The sequence below is a fragment of the Lathamus discolor genome, chromosome 3, assembly GCF_037157495.1.
Source record: "Lathamus discolor isolate bLatDis1 chromosome 3, bLatDis1.hap1, whole genome shotgun sequence".
Classification (NCBI taxonomy): Eukaryota; Metazoa; Chordata; class Aves; order Psittaciformes; family Psittacidae; genus Lathamus; species Lathamus discolor.
This window is the reverse complement of record NC_088886.1, coordinates 65,155,926-65,171,240: the sequence shown is the minus strand read 5'-3', so window position 1 is coordinate 65,171,240 and position 15,315 is coordinate 65,155,926. Positions and strand designations below refer to the sequence as shown.

General features: G+C 42.8%; 1 protein-coding gene across 2 annotated transcripts; it reads right to left on the bottom strand.

Annotated features, from left to right (window-relative positions):
* Positions 1–3,599: 3,599 nt before the first annotated feature.
* LOC136009605 (pancreatic alpha-amylase-like) lies at positions 3,600–12,699 on the bottom strand. 2 transcript variants are annotated; one of them, XM_065669583.1, is made up of 11 exons: positions 11,919–12,699; positions 9,959–10,174; positions 8,246–8,389; positions 7,860–8,057; positions 6,294–6,524; positions 5,231–5,364; positions 5,018–5,140; positions 4,805–4,904; positions 4,478–4,599; positions 4,242–4,367; positions 3,600–3,916 (listed from the first exon to the last, which is right to left on the bottom strand). In XM_065669583.1, the coding sequence occupies exons 2-11, from the start codon at positions 10,124–10,126 to the stop codon at positions 3,727–3,729; spliced, it is 1,536 nt and encodes a 511-aa protein (XP_065525655.1). In that variant the 5' UTR covers positions 10,127–10,174; positions 11,919–12,699; the 3' UTR covers positions 3,600–3,726. The 2 variants fall into 2 exon arrangements, with proteins under 2 accessions (XP_065525655.1, XP_065525656.1); XM_065669584.1 differs by having other exon boundaries at positions 9,795–10,095; positions 11,919–12,112.
* Positions 12,700–15,315: the final 2,616 nt, after the last annotated feature.

Here is a 15,315-nt window from a genome sequence, read left to right as displayed (position 1 = left end):
ACCTGAGTCAAGGAAGGAAACCCAAAGTCAGCTCTAAAGGGATTATTCTCTCTACTCGCAGCAAGGATATAACAACACTCTGAGAGAACATGGAGAGCAGGGAGACCCTGACATTCAAGGAGTATCTGTGAGGAAACCAAAGAATCTGCCAAACGGCACACCCACTGCAAGATAAAAGAAACCTCAGTGCACTTTATAGCTCAACTGTCACAGGCATGCTCTTTCTGAAAGTAGCCACGCCACTGAACATGTCACATGCCTTCTTCTCCTTGCCAGAATCGGTCTTCAAGGACAAAAAGCAGAAGCGGGGCCCATTTGCCCACCTGTTCGTTTACATGTCACGGGCCTTATGAAAGGTTTCTTTTTCCACTACAACTATGACAGACTAAATTACTGCAAACGACCTTGCCTACTCGCTGACAGCAAGGAACCTGTAAGATGATTACACATCTTGCGATTACCGGTCAAGTGAGCACAGACCCCTCCCCACCATTCCTCAGTACTAACAAGAGCAACCAAAAACGTGCACCCAGTTAATTTCTACATCGCTGGTCCCGGTGTGCTTCCACTGATGTCATGGCATATCGCTGCCTGACATTGTGTTTCCAGTGACCTGCGTTTGCTCCCGAAACACGATGTTATCAGCCAAAAAAGAGGAAGGACCGGTCCTTGACAGCCGGACGCAACGGGTAGAAAATGATTTCAGGGGTGTTCCAACACAAGGCAGATGGGAACCCAGCCCTCTGCCGCCCCCGTTTGAAAACTGTGTGGTTTAATCCATTTCATCTCCCCATAGAGTTGGAAACCTGGTGGCAGCGGACCCCCGGAGGATGTGGGTTCCAGGCTTCAAAATGAGACCTCCTCATGAGCAGGCTTTGACACTGCAAATGTCAAACTTGACTTTACTTACTAACTTGAGTAAAACTGCTTTCAAGCGGGCCTGTTCTTCTATGTCCCTATGTGGCCGTATTACAGCTCTGCCCATCGCTACCATGCTAACAATGGCAGCGGTTTCCCAGTGCGGTGCTGCAGCGTCAATGTGTACGCAAGACGTACCAGCATGTGACTGAGCAGTAAACCCTGACACAAGAACAAAGCTCAGAGGAGAGAGGAAAGTGACCTGGCCAGGAGCCTCGTGGAAAATAATGCAGGTGCTGGTTGTCCACAGGTGTTGCAAAGAATGCTGACTTATCTTAGCACAAAGAGGGCTGGAGGGTGGCCTTTATTTTAGGTGAACAGCCATGTCATTGGAGTGCATCTGCTGCAATGATAACACTCTATCCCTGAAATAATTCAAACAATATCAGTATCTTCCTGGTTTAGCCAGACAGGTGTGGGGAGTTTACACATGGCTCAGCACAACAGGGATTCTAAAAACTAAAGAGCTAACAGAAGATTTTTCCAAAGATGGCAATGGGCTCTAGCTGGCTTCAACCCACGTACTTCTTTCCAGTGACAGGAGATGCCCGGCATCCTGACAGCGAGGGTATTATAGACTCCACTAACGGAGATCACGCCGATACTGTGGTCGAACCGTATATCGCAATTGTTCTGTTTTGCCAGGTGTCACGTTTGTATTACGATTGCAGTATATTTTGTATCACACGGCTGAGTCAGAAAAAGGATCTAGCATCAGTTTTCTTCAACTAAGCAGACTGGATATTAAACGTTACGCCCTGCATGTGTGGAATAGCTAAAAGAAGCTGGTCTGAGAGCATTCGACTCTGACCCAGTCAGACCAATCCCTATGTTATCGTCCACCCTGCTGCTGTTCAGCTTCACCAAGTGAATAAGCAATACTGCTGTGTTGTATCATGATGATGGCTTGAAGGGTACGTAAAGGCAGTTAAGCGCACCTGCGTCTTAAGCGCACCATCCAAGCATCCCCAGACGGATTATTAGAAAGGAATCCGTACAAGACTAAGGTAGATGGCAGTCTTAAGGCTGCTCACAGAGAGATCTTAGACTTCACTTATCATCTTCACAAAACAAGAACGTCTACATTGACTGCTGCTCTCCAGACAGGTGAGTATCTTAATACGCTCCAAGGCTGAGATTGCCCTCCTCTCAGGAAAGAAACAGTGCTCAGATTTCAGTGGTTATCTGCCACAGCAAGACCCCTGGCAACCCCAGGAAGGGTAGCAAACAGTGGTCTCAGAGAAGCACAGACACAGCTATTACCGGAAAAGATAAAGCTGTCCTAGCTGAAAGACCTAGAAAGTCATGCCACAGGGGAGACACAGTCATCACCTTGATGGTCAGTTTTCAGCTGCCAAGATACTGCCACTGTCACGCCGCTACATGAGATGTCACGCTTTTAGACCAGCTTTCCTGAAGAATGGCTTCAGGGATGTTGTAGCACAAAGTAGATGTGGATCCATCCCTTTGCCAGCCCCGTTTGCATGACGAAGAGAGGAGCCTGTCTGCTTCCAAAGAGCAGAAGGGCTCCCTGCCCTGACCCTGGTGGCAAGCGACAGGTTTGCAAATAGCTCTTACCATCCTGCCACACGGCTCTCCCACTCTTTGACACCGCTCCAGGGAGCAGCCCCAGGGGCTGTGTTTTGCCTGCAGGTCCCCTGCCCTCAGCAAGGCGGTGCTGGCCACAGCGAGCAACGGAGACAGGCGGAAGGTCTGGCCTCTGGGACAGGCACACTACCTGGCCCCTTCCTCCCACACCATCGCTGCCTTGCCAGGCACCCGGAGCCCTTGGGCACGCTGAGAGCCATTATCCACCCTCCAGCAGCTGCACGCTCTCCCTCTCCCACCACAAAAGGCAGGCCTGTCCCTAGGAGTACACCTTGACCACAAAAAGAAGACATCCGGGCGTTCCTCTGACAGTGGCCCCTCAGGACTGCGTTGCAATGAGTATTGTAGCCAAGCAGACATTCTGACTTAAAGCAGACTCACACTGACCTCGGCATTTCCTCACGGCTGACAATGAAGTCGGGAAAGCCGCCAAGTCTGTGCTCCTTCTGCGTAGTGCTCAGAGATGTTACTGGATAGGCAAGCCAAGCCCTCCACAGAGACAAGCATATGCTGGCGTTGACGCCACTGTCCAGAGCTCTAACCGATGCTTGAGTAAACGGCGCCCTTCTCAGGCACCTTTGGAACGGCCACAGTGAACATTTGTTCCCAGCAGGACACTGCGGCTAACCAGGTAAGGTCTGTGCTTTAGATCTGTACAGGCAGAGGCGGACTGTGAACCAGGCAGCCCGCTGGCTTGACTAGTGTCATGGGCTGGAATAACTGAATTGGCATGGCCCAGCTTCCTCTGCCGATGCAGAGCCCGGGCTTTGCTTTGCCGCAAGGAACAGATCCAACTCTCCTGGGTGCCTACGCACTACTGGCAGCTGACTGCCCACAGCGTGGCTCATCTGGGATGTAGATGTGTCAGTACGTATCGGCCCTAGAAGTAACACGTTTCTAACTCGCCCACGTGTTGCTTTGGGTCCCATTTATTTCTTGTATTTTACGCTCTCCCCTCTTTCTCTGATGTGGGAAACGGAGTGCTGCATTGCCTTAAAACACAGCACTGCACTGCCACTACTTGTGACGCGATAAAGTTACCGTCCGGTTCAGTAAGGGAAAATACACGACTCTTCAATTTGCTTGACATTTATTAATCACTAGATACAGAGAATCACTGCTGTTCAAATACCAGGGAGTCACCGGTTACGGGGGAAACGGTAATGCAGAGACCAAACGGAGAAGGATGTTTCTCCCGAGTTACAACTTGGCATTAACGTGAATTGCCATGAATGGATCTTCAGCCTGGTTACTAATCTGGAAATTAGCCATTCCGTCCCCAGAAACATACACCTGACTCCCAGTGCATCGGTTGCCCTCCTTATCTCCAGAAATAACATCACAGTAGGTACCAGCAGGCAGCCCAGTTTGCAAACTGACGTTCATATCCCTGCGTGAAAAGAAGTGGAACCTCTTTATCCAGTGCTTCCCAAACAGGTAATTCAAACCGGGTATAGAGGCTTTCTGAACCTGATGCTACTCCCTCACTTTGAACATTTGGCAATGTAGAGGGTGAGCTTTCCGATCCTATCCCCGCTTTGCTCCCTGCGCTCCCATTTTGGCTCTCTAGACCAGGCATGCGAGCCAAGGATCTCTGGCGCAGGCTGGCGCGAGCGCCCTCATCAGGAGAAAAGGCCATTCCCCTTCCCATCAGCGTTGCTCGTCAGGGATGCTGTGCTCTTCTCTGAGGACACGGTCTTCTCCCACTGACTTACCAGTCATCGTTATTGAAAACGATGAAGCCTTTATTGCCGCGGCCAAAAGCTACTTGGTTGCTGCCGTTGTCCCACCAGTTGGAGAAAGGCTGACCGTCCACCACGTTACGGAAGACAACCATGTTCCTGAAAATGCAAGGGATTGCTGTCCCTGGGGCTGCGAGGGCTCTAAAGCCACGAGGAATTCGAAGCAAAAGCAACAACTCTTACTTCTTTTCGTCTCCACAGCGACCTACCGGATTTGATGCCAGCGATGTTCACAAACCCAGTCATTGCCACAGGTAGTGTCTGCGTTGATCGTAACGGCCTTTGTTGATCCATCGGAGTTACTTGGTGGTCCAACCCAGTCATTGACGTCCTGTAGTTCAAAGGAGAAGGTTAAAACTTCTCACTGAAAAATTCAGAGAGCCTATCTGTAGACAAAAGCTAGGTGGGGCGTCCACCTGCTAGATCCCACGTGGGACAGAGAAATCACTTCACTAATCTGAACACGCCAGACCGCTTCTCTGGCCCTCTTCTGGTCCTCCTTCACCACGAAGCTCTGTTCAGCATGACGAGCTTACCTGTCCGTTTACAAAATGTCTTGGCCAGCGAAAACTTGACATCACACGTGTGAACCCATACGGATGAGCGAGCATGAAACCAACTGCCATTTTATAAAGCCTGTTGGTTGGACAAAGAGAGTCACGAGCCATGGGACGAGAAACCGTGCCAGAAAACAGAGACGCAAACAAGCAGACGGAAGAAGCACCGCCCAGACAAGAGCCGTCCTTTACCTGGCGTCCCAGAAGGTCAGAATGGAAGCCCCACCGGCCCCGTGCCCCCGCTGGTTGTCGTGATTATCCACAAAGACCAGGGCTCTGTCGGAAGGCACAAAGCCCCAGCCTTCTCCCCAGTTCCTGGCCAAAAACACAGAGACTTGAACTTACCCTGGCCACCGCTGTACCCAGGCTACCCCAGTGCGTAAGTCGCAACATCTTCATCCTTACTTTAAGTAAGACATCTTTTCTCCATTCCACTTGCGGATCACCGTCCCCAGTCTGGCACCGTATTTGAATTCCGTCACTCGGCCGTTTCCAAAGTACTCACTGCCTGTGATCGGCTCTCCACCCAAGTCAATTACCTGGTACACGGAGAAAAGAGAAAGCATTCGTTTCTACTTTGAAATCCCAATACGTTAAAGACATTTCCATCAACATATTTTTTAGGATAAGGTGGAGTTGTGCTAAGAATATTATCTGCCTTACGTGCGTAATTTTATTTGAAGCTGTTTCTTTTTTTTTCCATTATATTTCAATTTTACCTGTGAACCTTTTTTTCTATCTCCACCCTAAATCTGATTTTTCTGTTTGATCAGTACAGCATAATGAATGCTTGGGCCATACGAACCTTTTATTACATCTAGTCACCAATGCCTCTACTTCCAGCATATGGGTAACCTCATTTTACTGCGCAGCTAAAAAATTATCAATTTTTAACCCTAGACCTTGCAGGCCAACATACCGATTTATTAATGACTGTCTAGTAAGTTTAGCTTTTGCTTACTAAAACTAAGCATTACCTGCTTCCTAGGTCTTGTTAGGTTTTTTTATTATTGAAATGTAAAACTCAAATTTGAAATGTCAACTAACACTGCTTGTGCCATTGGTAAACAAAGCTTCGGACTATAACCACCATTTATATTTTCTGTTGCAATTTATTATCCAGAATTTTAAGTTCAGGGAGTGTTATCTCTTTTTTTAAACCAAGAGAACTTTTAGAGTAACTCGGATGCAGTAAATTTCATCTCAAGTGTAATTTCCATGTCACCTAGTTCCAGAAGATCCAAAACGGGGGCATTTTGCATGTCAATTATGTTTTGTGGGCTTAGTACATATTCGTAAATTCTTGTTATTAGATCTCAATCATCATTCCTATAAAACTTGAGACTGAAAGCTGTTCAGGCCCAGCTCAAACAAAGCATTGCTTCCAGTCTGGGACTCAGTCTATATTGTGTCTGCAAGAAATATGTGTGTAAAGTACTATTGAAACAAAAAAATAAATAAAGATTACCTCTTGGTAAATGAAAGGTTTAGTTCCTGCAGAAAACCACTGAGTATTTAGATCTTTCAGCTTGTCTAAAATTGCTTTCACATCTTGAGGCCACATATGCTTGGCAGCATCAATTCGGAAGCCTGCTACACCAATATCAATGAGATGGTTCATGTACTCAGCAACTTTTGAGCGGACATAGTCCTTCTCCAGGGCCAGATCAAGAAGGCCAGACAAGCGACAGTCCCGAACCTGTATAAAAATTCTGAGATGAAATATTTTTCACCTAATAAACTAAATGTAGTGCTCTACATATATTTTTGTTACCTACATTACAATCTCAAATAACTGCAACCTTCACTAGCCATTTTTCAACATGCATTTCTTTGCCTTGGATCTTGGACAGCCATCTACACAGAAGAAACATTGAGAAGGCTGCATTCACCCCTCTTACACAGCTGTAGATGATGAAAGATTATAACTACCTAACCAGTAAGTCCATAATCCACTTATTAATGCAAGTACAGGGCAAAAATGTGATAAATTATTTTTTGCAGTGTATTATTTAACTGATTCATTACTATTCCAAGTGCATTCCTTTCTCATCTGATGTAGGAAAGATTTATATAAGTTCTGTTTCTAAATATTTTAAAAATCTTGAGTTATTATAGCTGTAGGAAAGTATTAAACTTTTGTTTTCTCTCCCCTTTTTGCATTTGTTTTCTGCAAATACTAAATGAGGGACATCAATTTTAATCAAAAGGATACTTTAAACATATACTGAAATGCTGAATATACTGAAATATACTGAAATGCTTAACTCTTATGATGGGTTTCCATGGCTCCTCATGTCTGTCTGGACAGAGCAAGGTGCATGAGTGTATGTTGCACTGTGTATCAGAACTGATTATAATGATGCTCCTTCAGAACTGGCTCAAGCATTCACAGACATTTAAAGTTTCCCCATCTTCTGCCATTTCTCAAAAATTCCTCCCCTCTGAATTTAGATTCAGGAAAGATCAAATGCATTTGAAAGGCATAAGATATATATATATACAAGGTCCTAACCTTGTAATCTGATGTAGAAGAACAGATAGACTCTTAGCAAATCTGTAAACAGAAGGTCAGTCTTCAAGATTTTCACATTACTATTCATCTTTATAAAAATCCTACCCCTTCTCTTCTGAAACTGAGATCAAAGAAATCTTCTAAACTACACTAAAAGGCAAGTAACTCCTCTTACTTTTGTTTCAAACACAAAAAAACCCCACAGAGGATAATCCCTAAATAGGTTTTGTAAGCTTTAAGCTATCTTTTTAAGTACCTAAGCACATTTCCCTAAATCTGAAACTGAGCCACTGGTTCAAGTAGAGACATCCCTTTAAGAAGGGGATCCTTAAAAAAGTTATACCATTCCTGACAGCAATGCTAATCTCTATTACCAACTTGGAAAGTTTTCCATGTGGGTCTTAATTCTGTTTTGCTTTTAAAAATTTAAAAAGTTTTTGAAAAGTGTGAGACAGTAAAGGGAACAAAGAAAGCACAGCCCAGGAACAGATTACATAAAAAATACAGTTCTAGGTTTACCTGACGTATATCACGATAATCCTCAATGTCTCCACTTTGAGATTTACATTTACCATCATTAAAATCCCAGCCAGAATACGGCACAGCTGGAAAATTTTCAGTCTTTGCATTGAAATAGCTTCCACAAGTACCGTGGTTGCCAGCACCAGCATTAGTTCCACACATATGGTTGATTACAGCATCCACATAAATGTACACCTAGAGAATAATATTCACATTTGAGAGCTAGAAGGTCTTTACTGGTCCCATCCAACCCAAATTAATCTATGATTTATGAAAAGAAACCCCAACATATCCAACTCCAGTGCTACCACATCTTCCCTTCTAAATTGTCATTCGTCTATATCCTTGCATTGTCAACACCAGAAGGTTTTCAAAGCACTTACTCCAACATTGTTGCATCTGGTCACCATATCTCTAAATTCAGTTTCATTTCCAGATCGTGTGCACAGCTTATAGCTGATGGGCTGGTATCTTTCCCACCAGGGTTGCCAGCGGTCAGAAATAACATTTTCATTTGGAGGTGAAATCTGCGAATAAGATGGTGTCTCTTAGTAACAGGATACTGATAACGGTTTATTTCTTTGCCCAGTATTGTTAGAGAAAGATATAAAACCAGAAAATCAGGTCCCTTTAATGGAAGACAGTCACAATAGTTAATCCACATAGATCCTCAATATCCTCTCGTACTGTAGTGGGCTGGAAATAAAAGATTTAAGCCTGGACCTTCAGCAGGTAAAAAAAATACTATAAAAATTCAGTCCATGGACATAGTGTCCTAATTATCTTTGTGAAGCAGGCCTCAAAGATCAAAAGCGTGGTCTGAAATCTGAAGGACTAGGCCAGTAGCGACAGCCCTGAATCAGGAAGGAACTGACTTCAGAACAACTGATGTAACATCCTGCCCTTAAAATTAGTGCAACTTCCTATTTTTGCAATGTTTTGGATAAAAGCATTCTTGAATGAAACTTGTCACAGTTTTTGGACAAGCTACACCTCTTCCTTTTATAGACTCTTTGTGGGATATTCTTCAGGCAGCAAGCTTTTGCTGATACCTGCAAGTCTCCGGGCATAACCACACGATCCCACCACTCACAAAGAATCCTAGGCTGCAGCCTACTTAGCTGTCACAACTTTGTGATCCGCTCAGCAGGTCTGCATCTGAAAAAACTTTGAGACCCTATCATAGCATGGATTAAAAAAGATATCCAAATGTCTCCCATAGTCTGAGAAATCAATTTAAGACCAATCAGGCCTGTGCATCTAGAAAGGTGGTTGCAAAGAAAACTTCAAATATATTTGAAAATGATGGGGAAATTCTCACTCAGGCCAACCTGAGAACTCCTGAGCTAGAGAGACAGGAAGATTTCTCTCACCAATTCTCCTGAGCAATTTGACAAACAAAATTTGAATTGTTTAATGAGGGACTACTCTCAGTCATAACACTCCACCTATCTGACACTATTGGTTCCACAAGAATCTGGGTCTGTTGTTCAGACAGAACAGACTCACACCAACACACCTTCACCAGAATGTGTGGTCTGTTAATTTCTGCTTACACCAGGCTCCTGCAAATAGGAGTCTCTTAATGGCTTACCCTGACACTAGGCTTTACAGAGGGAAATTTGCCTGCTTGATTGCACATAAATAGCAGTCCTTTATATTTATTTTACACCTTCAGCCTTTTGGTATTGAGGAAGCTCTTTGGGAGCTCTCTTTTTTTCTTTTTTTTTTTTTTGAATCATAGTTTTGGGTTTATTTAGCTCTTAAGAACTTTGCTTGATTTAAAATAATATCAAGCACATAAACATAAGTTACTCTTCACAGCAGTAAAAAAGAGATTTAGCCAAGGATATGCAATTCTAATCCGTCGAATTGTAATAGCACAGTGCGCAAAACATGCACTTTGGAGCAATGAAATAAATGCATGCTTACACAGCGATGGCTGAAGAACATATCTGTGAGCATTTACTACTTCCATTATTGATTTCTATTTTTCTTTCTCAGTACCTGTTCTTTGATGAATTGAAAATTTTCTCTGAAAAACAAATTATCGTCTATGTAGTAATTTTATTACCTACTGATCAGAACAGACATACCTGAACTCCTCCAAATCCATGAGAAGCTAAATAGCGCTCACACTCAAGAGCAATATCAGCCCAGCGCCATTCAAAGAGATGGACAACAGATGTCCTCCCAAGGAGAGTATTAGGGTTATACTGTGCCCAGCAAAGCCCTACAATTAACAAAAGAAACGAGATACTCATCCTGTGCTCTGCTATCAGTTGCACTCTTCTTACTGCTTATTTATGTTCCTGCAAAAAGATAAAGCGCACATTACAAAATACACATTTAAAAGTAGATGTCCATCTTTGGCATCATATTTCTTTAGCTCTATTGTAATTTCCTCTGTGAACTGGATTCTAAGTTATATCAACCTCTCACACTGACTGGAACTTTGTTTTCCTGAGTTAAAACTCAGATGTCTAATCAAGGCTGCCTCTAGCATGTAAAAGTTGCAATTTTATTAGTATAAAGACAAAACCAACCCCAAAATGCAAAGGAGTACTTATATAGACTGAAAAGGACATTTAATTTTTCATTTTAAAGTACAATACTTTACATTCCTATTTACATTTATATTTGTCCTCGAGAGGCATCTTTTTTTCAAATCTGTGTTACTATCACTTGTGCATATTCAGATAAATTTGGAGAGTGGCAGAAATTTAGATAAATATTGGAGAAGTGGCATGTTTCTTACCATGAGTTGCCACAAAGCCCCAGGTATTTTGGAAGTCTAACATATGTGATTCTGTCATTCATGATGTGCATGACAGCTATCATTCAAACAACAGCCCTAACCTGGGAAGATCTCTCAGATACAGAAGTGACTATACTCACTCAAACACAGAAATGCTAGATTTGTCTTGTAGGACAAAGTCCTCGAGCCTTTGCAAACAAAAGGCTGAACTTCTGCTTCCCTTAAACAACAAAATACTTGTTACTGTTCTAAGTTATCTATTCCTTATAAAATACTATTTTTACACAGAAACAACACAGGGCAAAGAGGAAATAAGGAGATTCTCTGGTGCTGTCAGGGGACGCCAAACACTTCAGTTAAGGTAAAAACATGAACACAAGGTCCTTCAGGTTTGCTACATAAAAGAAACCTGCACCCTTTTCATGTTTTAATACACATCTGGGAATGCACTACTGAAAACTCCAACCTACTATGATACACATACCCAAACAGAAATTTATAGATAAAATAATTTCTACAAAATGACTTAGTTTTAAGGTAAGGACGATCCACATCTCCCCGTCTGTGGTGCTGCACTCTTTGGAGCAAACTCAGACACAAAATATGCCACCTCAAAGTGCAGAACCTGCCTCCCAGAGCCTGTTGCTATCAGCTGTCACCGCAGTTCACAGGCAGACAAAGTTATTTAGGATGAATCATTTGACAAATTTAGCTTGTTTCTCTGCTTGTGAACAGAATAATTAAAAAAAAAAAAAAATTATTTCCTTGTAGATCTTCATAAAGTATACAGATAAATTTCAGCTGTAAGCAGGTGTTCCCTGTGCTTTCACTTTCCTAAAATAATGCTTCATTGCCCTGATAAGAAGAACATACATTAACAGAAAACAAGCTAAGAAAGTTTGATCTTCTCTGGTGAGAGAAGCCCTTTATCAGATCAGCAATTTTTACTTACAGCAGTTAAGCACACAGAACAGTAAACTACACAAAGCAGTAAGAATAATGTATTTTGACACAACCAGCCTAGTGACTCAAGGCCTAGTGCTTGAAAACTCAGTATAGTTTTTTATTTCTTTGAAATAGGTTTTCTGATTTCAGTACAAGCCATGATAAGAGAATGGAGATAGTGAAATCCACAGCACACTCTAGAAGCTCTAGCTTCAAACTGCTTGTGGAATTTGGAAGAAAAAAGTAAGAGGTGCATACTCCCCAGTGGAAGAAAAGGGAGCACAACTGATTGCAATCCCAAGAACACAGGCGAGAACACATGCAGAAAGAAAGCAGCAGAACTTGGTACTTACACGTCAGGTCTGGCCTATGACCTTTTCAGCAGGCTTCAGGAGCAGCATCACACCTGCCCCACCAGCCTAGGGCCGCCGAGGCAAGCAGCGATGAGAGCTCAGCCCCTTCCGCTGAAGCAGAACGGCACGGAGGGGAGCGGAGGTACTGCGGCTGCCCACTCGCCACTGCCGCAAGTTGCAGCCTCTCAGTCCTATGACAGACTTGCTAGCAAGAAGCTGTTATATGGTAAAATAAACTAATATCTGAAAGCTTTACATCACACGCCAACGTGTATTCCAGAATGTAATTTTATCTTGAATCAACATTTGTTCTCCAGATTTGAGAAAGGAAATATCTCCGTGTATACACGTAGCTCACTTATTTTTGTCTTTGAGTATAACGCCATCTCGCGGTTATCCTACTCCCCTGCATGGAATATTTAGTCGGCCTTTTATGCAATAGTTGGCCTTTTATGCAATATTTTAATAGCTTGGCTCTGTACTTGTAACTCAGTGTGGGTGTTAGGATGTATTACATGTTTCCTCTTTTATAGACACCTTTTTATGTGCAACAACTCGAGTAACAAAGCTTTGGAAAATGGCTCCATCCAGATACAGACTAAAAATGTGTTCTGCATCTTTGAAGGCCACAGTGGATTAACTAGTATTTTCTACTTTAACGTCTGTCATTATCAGATTAATGTTTAATTTCTTTCAGAACAGTAAAAATGACAACTAGAGTAAATATTTGTCTGCATATTACACAGAAGGATCTCATGCCGGAACCCAATTGCTAGGCTGGAGTAAAAGACTCGGGGACTCACACCCAACTGTTCATCCTACCTTAGGAATGGTAGCAATGTAAGCTGTTTAAGAAAACCAAAGTATTTACAATGGCAAATATGCTCTCCTCAGTCTTGTATCAAGTAAGGAGATACATTTAAGGAATAAACCAGAAGCAGCTGCAGTCCTAGAAAATAAAAAAAGCAATTATCAGTTTGGCATTAGGTCCCTCATAGCTGTCAATTTCCAAAGATACGGAGGGATAACAAATATGCAAACCCAATGCCCTAGCTGCAGGAGCTGACCTTGAAGACCCTGAGTGGAATGAGACAGAGGAAAACCAATGATTTGCAAAACATCACCTGGGGGCAACTGAAAAGTAATGACTTCAATACATGTACTTGCAACACAGCTATTACTAGAGGCTGTGATTTTGTGTATAAACCACCTGTATTTACTAGCCAGTTGTTAATAAGATACTACACTTTGTAACATACGGATTTGTCACTTGTAAAAGATGGTCAGAGCATGCAAATTTACAGCAGCTGTTAGAGAATGTTTAGGCAGAAGCTAGAAAGATTCTAATACAATGGCAGTGTTATAAAGCAGGTAATGGAACCAATTAAGAGGGTGGGAGAACCCCACTGGTGGGAAATTTTCTTTGGCTGGTACCCTACTGCCACCAGTATCTTCAAAATGCTGCTGCACCCTGTAGTAGTTATACTGCTAAAGTAAATGTGTGTGTGCTTTACCACAGTCGGGACCTGTAACTGGATGAGGCAGGTGAAACTCTGCATTGACGAGGTGCAAGGACTGAGGCTGGCAAAATGCCTCCTACCATAGTCAAGGGCAAGACACAGTTGGCCTCTGTGTTTGCCACCAAGAGAAACCTTTAGCTCTGCTGCTGGCTGCAACCCAGCAGGCGTTGACCAGTAGAGACACATACCATGCCAGACCTTGATGTGAGGGATGGCCTCCCCTGTTATAAGAGGGCCATCCAGGAGGGAATGGCAGGCCAAGCAGCCTGTGGTTGGTATGAGAGATGATCTAGCCCAAATGCCCTGCTCAAGCAGGGTCACCTAAAGCAGGTTTCATCATCCTCACAGTAAAAAAAAAAAACACCCCAAAAAACAAACACACACACGCACACACACACAAAAAAGAAACCCACAACAAAAGTTAACATATAGATGCAATTCAAGCAGAACAAAGAGAAATAACCAGTTTATCTTAAGTAGTATTGCAAAACTGAATGGCCTTAGATATGTTATTAGCATCACAAGAGGGAGTTTGCTCTGTAATCAATGACAGTTGTTGCTCTTACATAGATCAAAGCATAAGAATCAAAACCAATTTAGAAGAAATTTGGAAGCGAGTTAAGAGTGCTTCATGAGATGGCCAAAGATGACACTTCTTGGAGTTTTGAGGAGATCTGGAAAAAAATCAACTTCCTGGTTACCTATCTTTCCTGGATAAGGCAATTGTTTGTAGGAATACTGATGTTAATTATTATAATCTTAATCACTCGTGGCATGGTACAATGTTTCTTCTGGTGTTGCAAGCAATCCATGATGAACTATGAAGAATGGCAGAGAAACAAAATTAAGCATCATGCAGAAGAAACAGGGAAATACTTCAGGAAACTTTAAATAAGAATTACTCAGTTGCAAAAGAATTTGGAGTAGGACAAGAAAAGGGGTGACTGAAGAATGGGTTTGATTGAGGAACGAGGTTGTAAATAAGTAACTTCAAGGACTTCAGGCTTTGTTAGAAACTAACATAATAAAGAAATGGCTAAGATAAGCATTGCACAAGAACTGGCCAAAACTGGCCTGGTGGTTACTGACATGACAACAATCCTAAAACAAAGTGATAAAGATGATGATGATGAAGAAATAACCACCAGGGGTCCCAAAGCCCACCACCACATTTTAGTGTGCACGCGGGAGGAATGCTCTACAAGTATGATGTAATGTATAAGTAACTTCATGAATATGTATGTAATCTAATGAATATGTATGTTTACGGACAATATAATCACAGCCTGGTTGATGCTCAGACGAGACACGCTAGGAGGAGCTATCCCCCATGTCTCCAGGCGCCGCAATAAAGAATACCTGCTTGTCAACTTCAGCTTTGTTGGCGAGTTCCTGGAGATTTCTCCCAATCAGAAGACTCCACCTTCTGCGATCAGTCACAGGCTGAATCTGTCTTCTCCCCAAAGGGAAACCTACTGATCTTAAACTGACCTTATACATGCCCAGTAACTTACACCAGCTGCTATTAGTGATTAGAGCCTGGCAGTGTATCACTTCAGTCTTGTTTTTGCATATTCCCTATCACTGGCAATTTGAACTTTACCCTGTCACAAACTTGTATTTTATCAAACTTGCCTGAGTCAGTGCAGACAAGCAATGTATCACAGAGACATGATGAGGAAATCCTATCAAATCCTGTTGATCCGGCATGGTTTTAACTGCTACTTCTAGTTTAATGGCTTTAGCTTCACTAGCTCTGTTTTTCAATATGTGGATGAACAATTAAAGTTAATTACCGATGAAAAAACAATACCCAATTTCACAGCACAAATTCATGCCAGTGCACTACTCCTACTGCTTAGTCTCCAAGGCAAGAA